General features: G+C 33.7%; 1 protein-coding gene across 1 annotated transcript; it reads right to left on the bottom strand.

Moving 5' to 3' along the window:
* Positions 1-986: 986 nt before the first annotated feature.
* Positions 987-8,317, bottom strand: LOC120067233 (acid beta-fructofuranosidase 1, vacuolar-like). Its single transcript, XM_039018758.2, has 7 exons — positions 7,795-8,317; positions 7,562-7,570; positions 3,462-4,321; positions 3,180-3,341; positions 2,828-3,051; positions 2,060-2,147; positions 987-1,435 (listed from the first exon to the last, which is right to left on the bottom strand). Exons 1-7 carry the CDS (start codon positions 8,162-8,164, stop codon positions 1,247-1,249), a joined length of 1,902 nt encoding a protein of 633 aa, XP_038874686.1. The 5' UTR covers positions 8,165-8,317; the 3' UTR covers positions 987-1,246.
* Between the last annotated feature and the right edge of the window lie 13,216 nt (positions 8,318-21,533).

The following is a 21,533-nucleotide window of genomic DNA, read 5'->3' as shown; positions in this document are numbered from 1 at the left end:
ATTACTCGATGAAAAATGTCTTTCTTATGTTTTAAATTTTCAAGTGGGGGATTGTTGGTAAAAAATTTAAGTTTTAAAGAATAAAAGGCTTGTTTGAGAATCTCACATTGTGTAGTTTAGGAAGTGAGTCTCCTTCTTATACTCGCACCTTAAGTTGTGGGTTTGGGCCCATGTCATTGGTTTAATGAGATAGAGATGGGAAATATTTTAAATATTTTACTTTTGTTGACAAATTGAAATGATATTTTATGATTTTAGAATGTGAAATATTTTATGTTTTTAAAAGGCAACACCGGACCATACATTTTGATAATGTTTTTTTAGCTGTCTATTTATACAATGGAAGAATACTCAAATAATAAAGACATAAAATTTATAGAAGTTAATAATTGATAAACCGTGGTAGACTTATATCACTAACCATCATAGGGGTGTTCAAAAAACCCGGTAACCCGACCAACCCAGATTACCCAACCCAAACCGCAAGGGTTGGGTTGGGTTAGATTTTATTTTGGGTTGGGTTATGTTAAAAATGTTAAAAAATATTAAATTCGAGTCGGGTCTCGGGTTACACCATTTCAGGGTCGGGTCGACCCGACCCTACCCGAATATATATATATATAAAAGACAGTCGAATTAAAAAAAAAAAACAGAACCGGTGACCCAACCCAGCCCAACCCGGAAATTTTGGGTTTGGTTGGGTTGGGTTGACCCTCCAAAAAAGAACTAATAGGATTCATTATTAGTCAACCCGAATTTTTAGGTTGGTCCACAGAAATCTTCCAACTCGACCCAACCCGGACTATGTACATCCCTATATTAAAGTATTTAGACAAAGTGCACGATCATTAAGGACCTCAAAGGATAGTATCAATAGATGAGGAGCAAATTGCTCGGTGACAAACATTAAACAATTGTGTTTAGCTACCATCTTATCATTCGTACATTTCAAATATTTAAATGCCCAATTTACAAAGTCATACCAATATAGAAATTGAGATCGATTGCAATTTAAATATAAATTTTTGAGCACCAGATTTCCAAAACTGTCCAAGAAGGAACAAAATGAATGGGAACCATAAATTTGGAAAGTAAAGCTACTAATTTTGACAGGATTGAGAACTGGCTAAAAAACTACAAACAATTGGATACAAATTTAGCCAAAAGCTGCAACTCTAGCAATGGCTAAAGGTAGGGCAAAGGTGAAATCTCAAATGATGGGACTTGACAGTGCTTATAGTTGGATTCAAAAAAATGGTTGAATGAAGGCAGAATTGAGCTGCCATACTTTCACAGTGGCCTTCACATTGGCTGATGTTGCATTGTTGAAAAGGAAAAGCCTGGCTGCTCCATAAATTGCTTCTGTTGGATAAATACGTGATGTTATCACTCTTCTTCCACCTTGTCCAAAACTCTCCACAATTGAGTGATCCACCTGAATAATTATGATCAAAACAAGCAAATAAGAGGAACGGTATGTCATTTGTCCTAACAGAAAACTCATTGTTTCAAAATTCGTGTCGTAATGCTTTCACTTTTGGTTCTTGTCATGTTTGAGATTGATTTTAAAATGATTTTTGAATAACATAGACATAGACTCTCTTTGACAACTATTTAGCTTTTTGTTTTTGTTTTTTAAAATTAAATTTATTTCGTAAACATTTCTTACAATGATTTGCATCTTTCTTAAATACAAATGTTGAATTTTTAGTGAAATTCCAAAAACAAAAAACAACTTTCTTGAAAGTTACTTTTTTTAGTTCTTAAAATTTGGCTTGGTTTTTCAAATTATTGGTGAAAACTAGATAACAAATAAAGAAATTTGGATATAGAAGTAGTGTTCATAGGATTAATTTTTAAAAGCAAAAACCAAAGATAAAATAGTTACCACACAGGATCATAGGATTTCATAACAGGTGAAAATTGGAGTAGGAACATGTTAGAGTTTATTTGAAACGATTTTTAAAGACTTAAAAATAGACATTTTTTAAATAGTTAAGAAGTCAGTCTACGTAAATTCCTAATTTAGCTAATATTGGAAGGAATTGCTTTGACTTACCAACACTCTCATGGAGAAATTTTCACCCTCTAAAACAGGAATTTTGCTTCCATAAACTTGTTTGAAAACATCAGGAGCCTTTGATGACCTGCAATAACCAAATACCCAATTAAAATAATCAAAAGAAAGTTGTAACATTTTTCGAACACAAAAATCAGTTTTAAGCTTACTTTTCCAGCTTTACCATGCCTGACAGGTTCATTTTAAGATGAGCAAATTTGAATACCCCCAACAACATCAAAAGTAATAATACATAAATATCTAAAAAGTTTCAAAGTGATAAGCTTTAGAAGTAAAAAATCCACCAACTTTCCAAAGATTACACACGATTGAATATTATAAACAACTTTATAAAATTTTACCTAAAATCCAAAAGGTTTAGATTATATAAACTAATGGAAGAGAAAATCAAATTGGGGAAGGAATACATTACCTTTTATGCATGTCACATATAGAAAAGTTTTAAAATAATTTGATGATACTCATTCAATTATCAATATAAATCAGAAAAATACTTAACTGCATTCCTGTCTACATCCATTTTTGTATATCTCATCAAATTGTTTATACTTAGTTAGTCATGCACCATTCTTTTTTGCATCTTTCTTAAAATATTTTAATTCTTTTTGTGTGTGATGAGAGTAAGATACATAGATAGAGATGCAATTTAAGATGATCCTTTCTAGAAGAAAGAAGGTTATTTATGATGATAACAATGTAACAAACTGCAGAATTAATAACAAAGGAAACAAGAATTATTGGGCAAACCTTTTCTCGTCGGCACAGAAGTATGCCTCCCGACTGCCTTTACTTGAATTAGCAACGTTGAAATAAATAGGAGTAAGCTCCGAAAGCGATTCATGAGCCAAAACCAGTAGCCCAAATGGTCCTAAACTACTTCTCTCCACTGCACCGCCGCCACAGCCTTCCTCAGAGACGGTAGCATTCTCCGACCCGAGCGCTTCTAGCTCAAACTCTGCCAATATGTCCAACTGTTCGATAAAATGCCACAACCAAATGATTCAAATCGAATTCAACCGAACCGTGAACATAGTTCTAAATTCACAAATTCACACAAGAAAAATCATGAAGAAGATTAAATCCAAAAAGACGGGTTTACCTGTGTAGCAGGGCCGACTTTGAGTTCGACAACGGAGCCAGGTTCAATGAGCACGCCATTAAATTCATTACTCTCCAATCTCAAGCTCTCCACTTCTTCCACAGGCCATTGGATTATGTTGTTGCCTGTCTTCTGATCGAATAGCACTGTCCTCGGAAGCGTCTAAATCATAACAACAAACAACTAAATTATTACAAATAGTATAAGAAAATCTTAGGCTGCACACATTTTTTGCAGTATACACAGTATCTAATTAATATTTGTTAGGTTGCAAATTTTTACCTGAACAGAGGCCCAGCCTTTTGCCAAGTCATTATCTTCGGTGTCAGTTTCATTAATCCAACCCCACAAGATTCTCCTCTCTTTATTTTGGTCATAAAATGTCTTAGAAGCATAATACCTTCCATAATCCAATTTCAATCCAATCCCCACATCCTCTTCTGGGTTATCAGGAACCCAAGTATCATTATTACCAAAATAAGTCCCAATTGCATAATGATCCATTTTAGTATCGTCCAAGCTCGCCTTAAGCACGTGCTTAACTCCACCTCCATTGGCCGACGTGTCCAAACCCTTCGACCCATGGACCGATACCGGATAAAAATCGACACATTCCCACATACCTGTACCCGGGACCGCGTGCAAGAACCGGTCCACAAGCTCGTACTTTATAAAATCCTCAGTAGTATAAACCAACGAAACGCCCAACGTCGTCCCAACCCGTGACCCGATGGTGATCCGCCACTTACCGTCGGGGCCGAGCCACGCGGTTGTCGGGTCTCGAAAGTCTTTCGGGCCAATGCCGGGCGGGGGAACCAAGACCGGGTTGCCCGAGTACTTGACCCAATCCAAGAGGAGGGGATCGGATAGGTTGGCAGGGTATGCTAGATTTTGGACCTGCACCCCATCAATGGTATCGCCTGTGTAGAGCATTATGATCCGACCGTCAGGAAGAATTGTGGCGGACCCGGTCCAGACGCCGTTGACATCGTACGGTTGATCAGGGACCATGGCGTAAGGGAGATATAACCAATGGATGAGATCTCCTGAAACGGCGTGGCCCCAACTTATGTTGCCCCACACGGCTGATTCAGGGTTGTATTGGTAAAATAGATGATACCAACCCTTGTGATACAGTGGGCCTGCAATCCCACCAATATTCTTTTTAGCCTTTATTTTATATTATATTTTGTGTTTCGGAGTTTAAATTAATTTTGAAGCACATGGGAACAAGAACAAAACCAACATTTTTCATAAAAAACAAACAAACAAAAAAAGAAACAAAACAAAAAAGGGAAAGTGGAAAATATTAATGATTAATATTGTTGATTTAATTACTAAGGAATATGGTACATTCAAACTCGTGATTATAATAATTATCATGGACGTGGCTGAGTCGGATTTGAATTATTATTCTCTTACATTCTAATATGTTCTTTTGTTTCATTAGTATTTTTTTTTTTAAAAGTTTGGCATACCTAGATTTACACTTTCATCTTAAGAGAAAGATTACATGTGAATGTGAATCCTTGCTAAATTTTACTCATTTTAGTTTTTTTTTTTTCATAATTAGCTGATCAATAATAATGGGTGAAAATTATTTGATTCAAATTATAATCTTTTCAATAACATTTCTGTTTCTTTTTTTTTTTTCTTATTGGTCATTTCTTCCTCCTTTTCCTGGTAAAGAAAAAAAAAATCTTATGCTTTTACTTTTTTGTAAAAGAAAAATATGTTGAATAGTAATATTTTATATCACATGTTTTGCGTAGGTATTATTTTAAAATTAATTATTTGATTTATATAGGGATATATGACACTCAAAAATTAATGTCAGTCTCTAACTATTGATATGTATTCTTTCACTCGAAGTTAGAGGAATACTTCATTGTGCTGATATTAATAATAATAACAACAACAAAGGTGATAATGTAATTTTTTTGCTAGCTTTTCATTTCTATTTAATTAAGTAAAAATCAAATATAAAATTAATATACATGTACAAGAATGATATAAATAATGGATTAAAAATATTCAAAAACGATTTTTTTCCCTAACATTATGAAAAGTTTTAAAACATACTTTATACTAATTCAAAAATCATATCAAACTCTCATTAAAAGAAATTATTTAGGCTAATACCAACTAATTCCAAAAGTATTTCACTTCATATACAATTTTTAAAAGTTATCTCACATCCACTGTAACATTGATGTATTAATATGATTAACTAAATTTAAATATTCATTAAATATATAGGTATGATACTAAGCCTACAAAGACATTAATAAAAAAAAAAAAAAAAAAAAAAAAAAAAAAAAAAAGTAGTCAAGAATTGCAAATGTAACTGGATACCAATTTTATTTTTATCACAACAATGATCTATTCTAGTCATATTTAGCCCTTCATTTTGTTATATATCACTACATATAAGGATATTTTTAGTTAACATAGGTAGAAGTATTTAAATTTCTAGACCTATATATCTTAACTAAGTCAACTTACTCAGGTTAGTTATAACATTAATTTTAAGTTTAAATACTACTTAATTTTTGTACTTTATGTTTTAGTTCGTTTCAGCCCTACAAAAACATTCGGTTTTAGTATATAACTTTTAATAGTTTTAATTTGTATACTCTCAAAATATCTCTTTTAGTTATTTTTAAAAAGTGATTATTTCAATATCTCGTTAAAATTTTATCATTTCACAAAATATTTTTTAGAGATAACTATAATTTTAAATAAAATAGAAATCTACTTTGCAGAAAATTTATGTTAAAATTTAATTGATACGAATCAAAATATAGTATAAAGATCCAAACGCTACTTTCTCAAAATAAAATAAAATTAAACTAAAATTTAAATTTTTTTTTAAAAAAAATGTTGCTATTATAAATAATTGCTATCTCTCGGCTGGCCTTTCCCTCTCCGTTCCTCATCTGTTTAACCAAACTTATTTAATGTTAAAAAATAATATGCGTTCATTTCTGGAGAAGAAATAAAGAAAATAATTATATATATCCAAATATCCAATCCAACGTGGTGAGGATGACGTGGATAGTTCTGGACCAAGTAAGATGTGGGACCCACCCAAACAATTCAAAATCAAGACTTTTAACACTTTTAACATTTCCTTGGTTGGTGGGTGCATAGACACAACCTAAAAAGCATAATCTCTTTCTAATTTTTTTTATTTCTAATTTACAGATCTTCATCATGTTGATTAATTATGTTGTCTACTAATATTTAAAAAATAAAAAATAAAGTAAAACATAGTGGAAAGTACTATTAAAAAATCAATCATTATTCATTCTAAATCTCTTATTTTCTTCGTTTTAAAAAACTAATCATTTCATTTTCTCACTTTATAAATTATTTATAAATCTCTTTTTTACAAATTTCTAACCTACGTTTGATAACCTTTTTATTTTTTTTTGTTATGTTTTTAAAAATTAAGCCTATAAATACTACTTTCACCTCCAAATTTCTTCGTTGTTATCCATTTTTCATTAATAATTTAAGAAACCAAACCAAAATTTGAGAACTAACAAAAGTTGTTTTGATTTTAGAATTTGATTAAGAATTCAACCATTGTACTTAAGAAAGATGCATAGATAAGAAATATGGATGGTACAGATTTAACATTCAAAAAAATAAAATAAAATAAAATTATTACCAATCGATACCTAAATATTTAGTGTACCCTTACTTTATTTTTATTTTTTTTCAAGTAGAGATGAAAGATCAACGATAAGATTACTAATATCTTGATTAGTTAATCCTAAAGATTATTAATATCTTGATTGTTATACATCTTTTTCTATTATGTCCATATGATCTAAAACTCTAACTCACCTTGAATACCACATAAAAATTAAATGTAGAAACGAAAACAGAACATGCTAGAATAAACCAAATCAAAAGACCAAATGGACTAAATAAAAAGTACCAATACAAAACAACAAAATTTACATCTCTGACACTCACATTCTAAATAATATTAGTATGATCTAATTACTTATTAAATACCTGGTACCATATAAGAATGGACTAATACCTATAAATTAGGAACTTTTTATTACCGCTGCTAAGTATAGAATTTTTTGCCATATCATGATAATAAAAGATCATGTGTATTATTACTCAATACAGATCATCCTATTATTATTGATCAACTGCTTATGGAAATTATTCTTAGTAGCAAGAAGTTAGCTACTAAGATTTAGCTGGAGTCAAATATTCAAATCAAATTAGTTAAAATTGAATGATCATCCCCAAAATTACCCAAAATCAATCGCAATGAAACTAAAACAGCCATTGGAATATGAAGAGGAATATCAAAATTCAAGCAAAATAAAAAGGAAAGTAAAAAAGTTACGTACCATTGGGATCTGCAGCAAGCAAGGAATCCATCCAATCAAACACCAGAGAGAAAAACCCCCACAAAAAAAATATTAAAATTAGTATTGTGATTTTCAAATAGTTAAAATAATTTAAAATTACTTTGGAATGATTTTTAAAACGATAGAAGAAAGGTTCAATCATTCTAGAATCACTTCCAATGGATCCTAAAAACAGGGGTGGATCTCTGAAAGAAAAAATGAAATGAAATTACCGTTCATCCAATTGCCTTCAGGTTGGAAATGGAAAGCAGTTCGTTGCCAAGAGAACATAGCGTTAGTCCAATTGAAAGAAGAATCGACGGAATCAGAAAAATAAGGATTCGATTTGGCGGAGACGCCCTCAGCGACTCCTCTAGCCAGCCGAAACGGCGGCGGCGACTGCGTATTGTCCGGCAATTTATTAGCATCAGGAGATGGATCGTGGTAAGAAATCAAAGCAAGTAAAGAGACGAGAAGAAGAAGAGAGATAACAATGGTAGTAGCAGTAGAGAGGTTGAGGGATTTTCGGGTAGGTGACGGCGAGGGATGGCGGTCCGGCAAGGCCGTGTAGGGCGGAGGGATGAGATCTGAAGTTGGATCCATGGTGGGGGATTTGAGAAGTGTTGTATTTGTGGTGAGAATAAGAGCTGTGAATTTATAAGTGGAGGGAAGAAGAAGAGGAACAGAAAGACGGAGAAGAGAGAAGAAGAATAGGGGTGGGGGGGACAGTAGGTTTGTGGATCACGTGTATGGGTGTGTGTATAAAACTAAAAAAGATGGAGATGGGAAATAATTGGCAAAAGGGACAGCGAGGCATATTTGTATGGATTAGCTTCCATAAACAAATATTTGTTATTTTTCTAATCAAATCTCTTCGCTTCCCTTTCTGTTTTTTCATTTTTCTTGACTGCTTTTGCTTCTACCTATACTACTATTATCACCCTTTTTTTCGCTTTATTTTTGTTAGACTTAATCTATTAAATTATCCTTTTTTTTTAATCTAGTTCTTAATTTTTTGGGATTGAGAAAATTTTATTATGGTCTTATAAGATAATAATTTAATGATATATTAATTTTTTTTGGTTAAAAAAATTTGTTAACATAAGTCTTATAGAGAATGAACTTAGGCATTGTTTACTATTTCGTTTGAGATTTGGGTGTAATTGTAATTGGATTGCATTATAAAGTAATTGAAACGTAATAGTAAATGGAATACATTTGGTTGTGTTTATGAATCTATATAAATAATTGGCCGAAACGTAATGGGATTACTTTTGATTATATTTACCTACATGTGTAATTGTTAATAGAAAAGTGGTATTTTACCATAATACCCTCAAATTTTAAAAATTTAATCCCCGAACTAAGAATTTTAAAAAAGAAACAGTAATAATTTTAAATTTTGTTAATCTAATTCATATTTTAATTTTTTTTTTAATTGATAGAATACTTTTAACATATATATATATATAAGGAAAAAATAACAATAATCTCGCTTTGCAATCTTAAACTAGAGTGAGAAGTACCTAACGTGTCTAGTTTTGGTCACATAGCAAGGGCTAGAGAACGAGTGAAAGCAAGAGCGAGATCAAGTATGAGCGGGAGTAAAAAAATTCAGAGAAAAAAATGAGGGATTCAAGAAAAGTGCTAGGATGGAGAAAAAAATGCATATGAAGTTTGATACTTTTGAGTTCTTTTTTGTCTTCATAGTATAGAGTAGTGCGTTTTTGCTCAACTGAGATATACAGACTAAGGGAAAGCAAGGGCAAAGTACATCAAAATCCAAGTGGGTCCCTCCTAATTCATCCATTTTAATCAGATTAATACCTCAAGTAGGAGCAACCGAATTGAAGTAACGAGGATAATGTTAAAATATGGGTCCCACCAATGCTTTACTTTTACATAATTAGGTAAATAACCACAAAAGCAATCAAGTGGGTCCCACTTCTATGAATTGGACTGCATTTACTAGGATTGTGGGATAGTAAATGTCGTCTTATTACTATCCAAAAATCAATAGTCATTTGTGTGTTTCAGTTGATGGAGTGTGAAATTTATAGCATCTAGGTGTTATGACAAGCTATTCTCTCGATTTTATGGCTTGGCTGAAGTTTTTTAGCATTGAGAATTCTTGCTTCATGTAGCCAATAAGTTTGGTTGTGTTTGTGTTGGTTCATAGCATTTTCTCGATGTCTATCATGTTATGTTTGTAATAGACCTTATGATTAGGAAAACACTAAGTTTAATCTAGCCAATTTGATTTCGTGTCTATGTCAATCCCTAAACTTAATGCAACTAATTGGCAAGTATGAAACGCTATCGTGCCCAACTTGTTGGGTAATTTAGAATTAATTTTAAGTTGTTTATGTCTAATTAATTGAATTAAGCAATTTTTAGTCAACTTAGAATGCGTTTACCATGCTCAGCTAATCGGATTAGGCTTTAAATTAAGAAGTCATAATTATGTGATTAACTGATGAACGAAATCTACTAAGTAGTCCAACTATCTTTAAATCAGTTTAGTAATCTCTTGACTATCTCGCTTACTCTTTCACTCTTCATCTTATTTTCCTACATTTTACCTTTTCTATTTTAGTTTATCTATCAGTTCCTCTCTTTCACTATATTCCTTAGACTTAGTTAGTTTAGAGAAATTAAATGTAAGTTTCCTGTGGTTTGACTTGGTTCCTGTTAATATTATATTACTTAGTTTTAGTAATTCTTGATTGATTATCCTATAAACTTTCATTTGATTGAAGACCCTCGTCAACTCCTCCTTCAAATTGACATTGTTATCGAGGAGCCAATTGATTTTTTGATGTGAAATTTGTTGTTGTTTTTTTTTTTAATCAAAACCCCTAAAAATATTTTCCTTTTTCATGTGTCTACTTGTTCTAACGTGGAAAATGAGATTATTCGTGAACATTGGGTGTTGTCTGCAATGAGAATTGCTTATCAAGACGAGGGATTTAGTGAGTTTAGGAGTCAATGTTGTTCAATAGTTAGCTTTTAGGAAATTGCAGGCAATGTAGTCATGCATAAAATAGCATAAGTTAGTTAAGAAAAATACTCCTAAACTTTGCAATTCACGTAAAAAATACACCTAAACTTTCAAAGTTTTTTATCATAATCTTAGACTTAAAAAAAAAAAAAAAGTCAAAAAAATACTTATCGCTTGTTTTGGATGGAAATCATAAGTATCAATATGCATACCCAACAAATCAATTCCATAACTTCACTTGTGATGATGCAAGCAAAATGTAGGGGTATTAAAAGAATCTGATGACTTGAAAAAACTAATCAGTCCAACCCAAAACTATACGCTATGAACTTCATTTGGATTGGGTTAGGTTGAATTCAAATAAATTAAAATTTTGTCGATTAGGTTGATTCATGGATTAACCTAAAAAATATGTTTCTTTACTTAAGACATAAGTAGATATACATATATTAATTTTAAATATATTCAATTTCCTGATTTTTTTAGATAATTTATTATTTGACAATTCCTTAAAATAATTTTTTAGCACTTGAGAAAAAAACTTTTCAAAATATAAACTAAAATTGAGTTGTTGGTCTTAATTCAATATATACACTACAAGAAATAATGGATACGATAGCTAAAAAAAAAAAAACTATAATAGATCTTTTATAGCCTTTTTCGAATATCTTGACAACCCATGTTTTAAAAATCTAAGATTTTTTATAACGTTTTTGTAAAGCTATAATGAATGCTATAATAGAGTATAAAGATATAGCTTATATATGTTGCTATAAAATCATTTGAGAGCATTTTTTTAGTAAAGTTATAATATGTAACAACCCCATCTTTCGATTACTTTGACAAGGGCTGTTATGACATAATGCATATTTATATTAAAAAAAATGACCATTATAGCAAAATTTTATTAAAACAAGGATGTCTATTACAAATCATTTTATTAAATAAATAAAAAATAATAAAAACATTTAATTGGTACTCCTAAAAATATTTACAAATAAAACATTCAAAACATTAAATTTTTTGTTTGATATTAAATTCTAGTTTTGAAATATTTAAATGACTAACAAAGAAAACATAGACTGAGCAGAAGCAGTTTTTCTTGTTCCCATGTGGCTCTATCACGGGTCTGTCTATCACTTGTCGATCGATTCCTGTCATTGCCTAAAAAATATAAAGAAAAAAGGATAAGTATAAAAATACTCAGTAAGTGACTCGCTACTGAGCTCTCTAGGTAACTGGTTAACTAGTCTATCTAGACATCAGTGTGATAGAATAAATTAACATGCAGCGGAGAAAAACAAAATCAATAAGCACTTTAATTACATTTAACTTGAGTTCTAAAAGGATGCTTTGACAGAAATCATAAGAGAGTTTCAAATTTAACATACATTTGTTGAATCCTCCCAATTCCAAGCTACTTTTCATGTGAATTCAACTCCAATTCTACAGTGAACCACAAGGAGATCTTCTCTACTATTCGTAACCTTCAATTTGAGTTGTGGAACTCCAAATTGAGTGAATTTGTGAAGGGAATTTTGTAAAGGTTTTAAGAGAGAAGAAGAAAGTTGCATATAACCTTTTTTCAACAACCCAATCACCAAATACTCAGCAAAATTTGAAGTCTTTTATTTAGTCTTTACATGCAAGCATTATTGAACTCCATAAATGCCAGCTCCAAGTTGCTAAATCAGTGGGATTTGTGTGTGATTCGAAGAAGAACACCTCCTACTAGGTGTGTTTTGTGGGACATTCCCACTTAAACCAAATTTTCATTTTTCAATTTCAAATTTTAATTAATTCCAAAATTAACTAAAATTTGATTTAATTAATTCATAATTAATTGAATCTAAAACACCAAAATTCAATTTCTTAAATTAAATTTGAAATTGAAAATTAATTTATTTTTTAATTAATTAAATAATTTAATATCAAATATTAAATTAATCACACACCTAATTTAAACATGAATTCTATACATGTAATTTAATTTGGTGAAATTAAACGTTTAGTTATATCACATACAATTATATAAAACCCTAATTTTGAATTAGAACTTATTCAAATTTTCACATACAATTATATAAAACCCTAATTTTGAATTAGAACTTATTCAAATTTAAACTTTAATTTCAATTTAAACATTCCAAATTGAGATTCAATTTGAACAATTCAAATTGATATCATTCCAAATTCACTCAATTTATTAATTCAAAGTGTTCATGTTTTACGAGCTAGTAGAGGGACCTTATGGGCCTATAAATCATGAGCTCCAAAGATTTAAGATTAATTGGCTAAAACTCTTTAGACCAAATTAATCAGTATTCATTAACTATCAAGTCACACCACTATAGCTCGATGATTGCATTCTCCTCACTGTAGATATATTTGTGTCCACTTGATTTAACCATATCAGTAAGTCGACCCTTCACAGATTATCATAATAGCGGCTGGGTCAATATGTTGTTTTACCCCCGATATTACATCTTGGTCCTTAAGTTCCACTGATCCTCTAATGAACAATTGGTTTGTGATCCAATTACTAAATCAGATCACTCTCAGGCCAATGAGAGGGGGGGCGCCTTGTTCAAGACCTGGATTTAGTACTTAAGAGAACAACCTTTCTTCTATCCCTGAATTGGGTAGGCGTGAATTACTTATTGCACTCTATGTCCCCAATTATCTACCCAGTCTTACCCCTGAAATGGGAGGCTTATCGAGCCGACGCTGTTGAGTCAACCCTCACCTATGAAAATCTAAGGATAATCCCAAATAAATAGGAGTTCATAGTTAGCTCAAGATTAAGGTTTAGTTACCTAGGTCATCTAAGCGAAATAGTCAGTCTTAAACAGTAAACAATGTTACAAAGTAAGAATGACTTATTTATGAAGAAAATCGAATTCGAGATTTCCATGAGCAGCGGAAAATAGATCATTCCAAATTACAATCATGAATGAACATTACAAATTACAGTCGTAAACAAAACATACAGTTGTGCAATTGTTACAGAAATTATAGATGAAAACTACAAATGAACAAGGCGAAAGCTACAAACATTTGTAGACTCGTCTCTACGCTCCCTTGCTCACGAACGCTCAAACACAGCAACCTCGAACACTTGAACAACACGATCGCAACACTACACGAACACTTCGCACTCATCCTCAGCGATCGCCTCGGTCACGAACACTCCAGCAAGAACATGAACGGCCTCCACAGAATCTCGATGGTATCAAATTGAGTATGACACCACCAAGAAGGGTACCTTGGTATTCTCGATGTGAGAATCCAGAGGGTGGGCTCTGTTTGGACTTGGAATGAGGCAGACGAAAGAGGAATGAACAATCGTGTACATGATTGGACAAGTGGGAGAAGACAGAAACCTACCGCATAGGTCGATGCCCAATTGTTTAGCTAAAGCTATCATCGTTTAGCTCAATGTCTGCCACCTACAAAACACTACATGATTATTTACTTTGCTCAAGCTATCGCTTAGTAAATCCATATTTACTTGACAAGTTCCGTGAGTTTCTTTTACGAGAGAGAAAGCTCAAAAACAATTTTCAACCTTTTGTAAAAACTTACTAAAATTAGGAAAACAATTTTCCTTTTAACTCACGGTTACCATAAACCACCAATAACCTCCCACTCAATTGGTTATTAGAGAAGAAGAATTAATTATCCAATAATTAATATTATTATAAATATAAATGATAACCAACTTATCATACTATATTTATAACCTATAGTTTTAATATTTCATCTCATGAAACATATAAACTATTACATCAATCCTATGGTACTTAATGTAAACTATAATATTCCATGGTACTTAATGTAAATCTCATTTACATCAATCCTCTATTAGATGTATCTCATACATCATACCGATTATATCATATATAATCAAAATATCTCTTGTCAATTTGAACATTTCAAATCAAAACCAATAATTGATCCTCAACTGAATCCATTGAGCTACCAAGAGGACCTTATGGACGCCCTCACTCCTCATGTCAATACATGAACGAATCAGGGTCACTTCATTTATAGAACCCTTACAACAACTTGTAATAACTACAAATAGGGTTGCATTCAATAGTGTTACCAAAATAAGGCACCCAATCTTATTTGTATACTATAGACCATTTTGGTTATTTACTCGAACCTGATCCACTTTTATGTCTCTATGTAAAGTTCAAGTACTCATATAATAACTGTGGATTTTAGTTTATTGGATTTAAATTGTATAAGTGCAATTTATAGATTTCAATAACAACTCTATTGAAGTAATGTCGAATAACATCTTTATTAATAATAGAATATGTTTAACTTTACAAACTGCGAGTTTTAGAACATACAACCAAATAATACTCCCACTTGGACTAAAACTCCAATAGATAAAGATATACAATGTTGAGTATGATAACTTGTAGAAATATGAGTTATTGTCTCTCAAAAGTTGGAATAATTGGGGGTTTTAATGATAAAATCTCATCATTCTTAGAGAAAATGTATGGAATTACTCAAACACTACCAAACTCATACAAAAGAGTGTTTATTGCTGAAAGCTGCGTCACTAACGCATAATATTGCAAGATTTCAACAAAGATTCTAAGTGTTGCAGGCAATGTCAATGCATGGACATGTGTCAAAGGGATTTCAATGCAACAAAGGTATTGAGTTTTATGTCCTAAAACTCGCAGTTTGTAAAATGGTAAACATTTTTTATAATCGATATACTTATTATTGATTTCATAAATTGTATGAAAGTCTAAATCCAATAAACTAAGACTCGTGATTACTGTTTGAGTACTTGAACTTTATATGGAGACATAAGAGTGGATCAGGTTCAAGTAAATAATCAAAATGATCTATGGTACATGAATAAGATTAGGCACCTTATTTTGGTAACACCATTGATGCGGCCTACTCCGTAGTTATTACAAAGAGTTGTAAAGTGCTACATACGATGTGATCTTAATTCATACATGTTATGACATGCGGAGTAGGGGCGTCCTATGCAATGAGTTTGCATAAGATCAGAACCAAGAAATAAGTCACTCTTACTTTATAATGTTGTTACCTAGATGACCTAGGTAACTCGATCTTAATCCTGAGCTAACTATGAACTTCTGTTTATTCAAGATTGCCCTTAGATTTGCATAGGTGAGGGTTGGCTCAACAGCGCCGGCTCAATAAGACTCCCATTTTAGGGACTGAATAGATAGTTGAGGACATAGGGTGCAAGACGGAGTTCACACCTACCCGTTTTAGGGATAGAAGAAAGGTTGTTCCCTCAAATACTGAATCCAGATCTTGAAAAAGGGGTCTCAAGGTTGTTCCCTCAAATACTGAATCTAGGTCTTGAAAAAGGGGTTTCACCCTCTCACTGGGCTAAGAGAGTTTGGTTTAGTGATTGGATCACAAATCAGTTGTTTATTAGAGGATCAGTAGGGACTTGAGGAATAAAACGTAATCTGTAAAATAGATAATTGACCAGTCGTTATTACGAACAACCTATGAAGGGTCGACTTGCTGATTATGGTTAAATCATGTGGATATAATATATCTACAGTGAGAGGAGTATAACTATGGGCTTTATGGGATGACCCATTAGTTAACGAATGGGGATTAATCTAGTCTAATGAGTTTAGCCAATTAATCTCAGATCGTTGGAGCCCATGATCTGTAAGTCCGCGAGGTCCCCCTACTAGCTCGTAACGGACTAGCTCTAGAATAGTGTGATAAGTTCATTTGAAACGTTCAAATTAGAATTAAGGGAATTAGTAATTATATGAGCTATAATTACATGTTTAATTTGAGAATTAAACGGAATAGGAGAATTTAAATATTTAAATATGATTTAAATATATAAAGATGGATATGTGTTAAAATTAATTTAATATTTCATATTAAATTAATTAAGTTTTATTTAATAATTAATTTATGAAATTAACTTTAATTTTTCAGTTTTTAAATCAAAATTTGATTTTATGATCAAATTGAAAAAGAGAAAAAAAAATAAAACACTAAAATGGAAAAAGAAGTTTTTCCATTATCCATCACCTAAGTAGCTCACGCAAATAGCATACTTGTTTGCCTTGTCTTCTCTAAGCATGAGCTGCAACTCATACAAATCTCTCCTTTGCATGTTGATTTGTAATATAATGAAGATATTGGAGTGAAAATCGGGCATGCAACCTATGGAGATTTTTAGAGAAAATTTAGTTTGAAGAAAGGGTTCTTCACCTAGATTGTTGTTGTGAGTTTTTCTTCTTCATCCTTTAATTCAAGCTTGTTTTAAGCCCCACAACTCAATCTAGAGCACCAAAAGAATAGTGGTGAAGATCTTGAGGTGGTCTACAACAAGATTTGGAGAAGATAGCAGTTGGAGAAGGAACTTTAAAGAAGTTCTACAAGAGGTATGTTTTGGAACTCACTTGTTTTCTACAAGAGCATGCTTTATATTTTGTCAAAATTAGTGAATTAGAGTGCTTAGATGATTCTTGTGCTTCAGCTATTGCTGATACAATCCTAAAATTGGTATCAAAGCATCAAATAAGCATTCAATTTGGTTTAATTTTGGTTTGGTGGGTGTTTTATATGAAAAGTATAAAACTGGTGTACTGATATGGTTTTCTGAGTTTTGGCTTTTTAATTCTCTTTAATTTCTCATTTAAATTTATAATTGGCTCTTGTTTGATGAGCTTTTATGTGTTAGCAAGAGTTTGTAATTTATTTGGAGTCATTAGAGTTGAGATTAAGATGTAATTGAAGAAACAAGTGGAAGAGGTCGAGCCGTTGTTCCAATTTTTTTAGCTTCTGCTCAAAATCGTTGTTGAGGTTCAGTTGCTAAGTGATCGTCTAGCTTCAGACACTACACGATGTGAAGAAAAGCTAGGCGATCGTATAGCAATGGGCATTGGTCGTTGTGATGTTGAATGCTAGATGATCGTGTACCTGCAGAAGATAAATGATGCGTTCAATTTGCTATACTCTAGCACTAAGTGATCGTTTAGCTTTGGCGTGGGAATTAAACGATACGTTGAATTTACTACACGATCGTTTAGCTACGATGCGTGCTAAGTGATGCTATGAAGTGCTACGCGATAACGCTGAACGATCGTTTAGATGCGGAGCTAAGCGATCGTGTAGACGAAGTTTTAAGCGATGCGTTGAAATTTTTATGCGATGGAGCTAAACGATCGCCTACCTACGATATTGAATGATGCAATGATGTTCTATACAATAGAGCTAAGCGACATTTAGCTGCGGTGGATACAAAATGATGACATGAAGCTCTAGACGATGGTGTTAAGCGATCGTTTAATTCTATATGTTAGAACTAAGCGATAGGTAAGCGATAGAGTTGAGCGATCGTGTAGTTATATACGATAGAGCTAAGTGATCATTTAGCTTTAGCAGACACTAAGCAATCGTGTAGTTTTATGCGACAAAGTTAAGCGATCGTTTGGTTGAGGTAAACACTAAGCAATCGTATAGTGATAACAGGCAGAAATACACGTTATTACAGCGCAAAGATATAAAACAATGTAGGATTGCGACGGTAAAAATATATAAAATTGTGTCCAAAAGAATTAAATTTAGAACATTGCGATCACATACGTCCATCGCATTAAAGCAGCTAATTTATGTATTTTGTGCAGAAAAATGCATAGCTGCAAGGTAAAGTTGCGATCCTAGAAATTCAGCGTCCGAGCACACTAACAGATTGCGACCGCAAGGCTATGCGATCGTATGCGTTCACGAAGATCTGCTCAAGAAGGTGGCAGCATAGAGCCAGCGCATCAAGGTGAAAGCTTAATAAATCACGATGAGACAAAAAGCTAATGACGGTTGAATCCAAATTTAGTTGACAAGCCATTCATGACACACTATAGCAAGTACACTCAACTTTTCGGTGACAATTATTCGGCGCATCAAACAAAGAATTAATCACATCCCATCAGTGCAATCATTTGAGAGAAAAAGCTCTTCACCCTAAAGCTCTATAAATACCAAAGGCCACCTTCGTTAAAGAAGTTCGGTTTTATTCCAGCTGAGCCATATAAAGAGTTCACCATACAGAATATAGTTAGCCTTTGTTCATAGTTTTCTTACACTTAGAAGGAAGAGGTGAGAGAAGGGAGAAAATTCCAGAAGATCGTTCCTTATCAGCTCGAGAGAGTGTCGGAAAGCGTTGAGAACAGAGAGACGGCCGACTCTTGCGAGAGCAAGAATATTCTCTAGGGCAAAGTAGAGAAAAACAATGTAAAAGCCTTGGGAAGCAAGAAATTGCTACCAGGCTCCCTATCTTCACTTTCCGTTGTCATTCTGTATCTTGATTTCATTTAAAAAATGGAACTTGCATCTCTATATTTGCTCACTCTCTTTACATTACTCATGAGTAACTAAACATTCGAATGGGTTGAGAAGCACTTAGCTAACATGACCTAAGATCTTCATTGTATGTGATCATCTTGTCTTATGTATACGTTCATCACCCCTTCAGAGTTACTCGAGAGAGAGTCTAAAGAAAGAACCTAGACTTGAGAGAGCTAGATTAGAATCTAGACTTGAGAAAGCAAGATTAGAATCTAGACTTGAGAAAGCAGGATTAGATCCGCATAAGCAAGAGATAGATACTTAGAAATAAGCTCTGTTTGCTAACATGCATCACATGCACCCTAGAAATAGGTTATGGTAGTATACGATCGCCTTGTGTATGTATGTCTCATTCATCATCGAATAGATAAGAATAGAGGCTTAGACATAAGTCCTGTAGACATCATCGCATACATCGCATGCGTTCCAAAAATTAGGAGCTATAGCATTTGCATTGAGAGATGACTTGCTGTTATATGTCTGTAGCATGATCGCATAACGTGAACGCAATCTTAGGAAGTGTTAGCTAAAACCCTTATCAACCCATTCCCTTGCATACTCATTGTACTTTCATGTTATTAGCTCTTTTCTCAAGTTCGCCATATAGAATCTATACATTAAACAAATATACCAACCAACACATTGATTTATTTGTCACTGCAAAGAAATCTAAAATCACCATCGCATACTGTCTCCTTAGTCCCTGTGTTCGACCCTGGGCTTACCAGGCAACGTAGTAGAATTTATACGTAGATTTTGCTAGGAAAACTTGCATGCACAACGCATACTCCACCATCGCAATACACACCATTATTTTATCGCATTAACTATGCATCAAGTTTTTAGCACCGTTGTCGGGGACTACGGCAATACATTGTGCTAACGGTAACTTTTTTATTTTCTTTGCAGACTCTTCGTCCCTGTGCACTGCTTCTCCTTAGGTAAGGGAAGAAGTGGGTGTCGTATAAGCGAAGGACAAAATTCTGAGCCCAATTACGACCCAGAGATTGAGAGAACTTTCTGAAGAAGAAGAAGAAACAACCACCAACAACAATAACAAGAGAAAGATCCAAATAGGGTGGAGCAACCAGAAGACAGAGCATCAAATGCAAATAATATCATGGTGAACCCCATCTTATTGGCAAACGACCGCAATAGGCCCATCCGAGACTATGCATCGCCCAACCTCTATGATTTCTCACCAGGAATCATGAGGCCAGCTCTTGACGGATCGAGGTTCGAGATGAAATCGATGATGCTGCAAATGATTCAAACGGTTGGACAGTTTGGCAATAGGCGTGGCGAGGATCTGCACACCCACCTCCGGAGTTTTATTGAAATCAGCAACACATTTGTATTCCCAAACATCTCCTGAGGAGGTTCGATTAACACGGTTCCCATTTTCGTCGTGTGACCAAGCACGAAAATGGGCTTATTCTCTCGAACCAGAGGAGATTACATCATGGGAATAGGTAATGGAAAAGTTCATGAAGGAGTACTTCCCCCTGACAGAAAATGTCAGAAGGAGAAAGTTGATTACCAATTTTTAACAGGATATAAACGAATCGCTCAGTGACATCTGGGCGAGGTTTAAGAGGCTGGTAAGAGATTGCCCGCATAATGGCTTGCCAGATTGTCTACAAATGGAAATTTTCTATCACGAATTAAACCCTGTATCGCAGACGGTTGCCAATGTGACAGCAGCTGGAGGTCTGCTTGATAAAACATACGACGAGGCTAAGAATATACTTGATCGCATTTCAAAGAGCCATGAAGACTGGAGAGAAAGCGATCAAAGACTGAGAATTAAAGACAGTGACGCAAATAACGGGGCTATCACATCCCTACAGAACCAAATGACTACGATGATGAATTTGATACAAGGAATTGCAATCAGCAGCCCAGGAACGCAAAGGGGGCAGGTCAATGCAATCGAACAAGCGAGCGCAAGTTGTGCTACTTGCGGTGAAGGCCATCCAATGGAAGAGTGTCTGAGGAACCCATAGTCTGTCTATTTCATGAAAAATATTCCTTTTTCCAATACTTACAACCCTAAGTAGAGAAACCACCCTAATTTCACGTGGAAAAATCAACAACAAAATTTTTAACCACTGGCGCAAGAAGAAGGGCCACCGGGATCTTTCCTGCGAACATACAGTCAAACGCAAAATCAAGCCAGAAGTTCGCAGCCGCCACAATCTTCATCTCTGGAGAGTTTACTGAAGCAATATATTGAGAAGAATAAAACAGTGCTGCAGAATCAAGCGACGTCCATCCGCAATCTTGAAATTTAGATAGGATAGATTGCAGGCGAACTCAAGAGTAGACCGCAAGGGGCACTGCTAAGTTCAACAGAGCTCCCACGTAACCCAAGGGGTATGGGAAAGGAGCAATGTCAAGTTGTGATGTTGCGGAGTGGAAAGACGGTGGCGGAGGAGAAAAAGAAACCTAGCCGGACTGCTCCAATTGCGATGGAACCATAGATCCCGTTGACTCAGGAAGAAACAAAAGAAAAATAGGCGATGGAATCGGAGATTGCGTCCACTTCGAAGCTGAAAGAGCAAGGAACCGTGAAAATACAAC

This window comes from Benincasa hispida, chromosome 12, assembly GCF_027475165.1.
Source record: "Benincasa hispida cultivar pf3 chromosome 12, pf3_genome.v1.1, whole genome shotgun sequence".
Classification (NCBI taxonomy): Eukaryota; Viridiplantae; Streptophyta; class Magnoliopsida; order Cucurbitales; family Cucurbitaceae; genus Benincasa; species Benincasa hispida.
Note: the sequence above shows the minus strand (reverse complement) of the source record. Positions and strands in the feature narration are given on the sequence as shown.

What these genes read in the sequence shown, in the direction of transcription:
- LOC120067233 (XM_039018758.2), bottom strand. Translation starts at nt 8,164, where the DNA reads ATGGATCCAACTTCAGATCTCATCCCTCCGCCCTACACGGCCTTGCCG. An exon ending in AAGGCTGGGCCTCTGTTCAG is followed by an intron (nt 3,342 to 3,461) that starts GTAAAAATTTGC and finishes GTTATGATTTAG; the next exon opens with ACGCTTCCGAGGACAGTGCT. An exon ending in AAGTCGGCCCTGCTACACAG is followed by an intron (nt 3,052 to 3,179) that starts GTAAACCCGTCT and finishes TTTATCGAACAG; the next exon opens with TTGGACATATTGGCAGAGTT.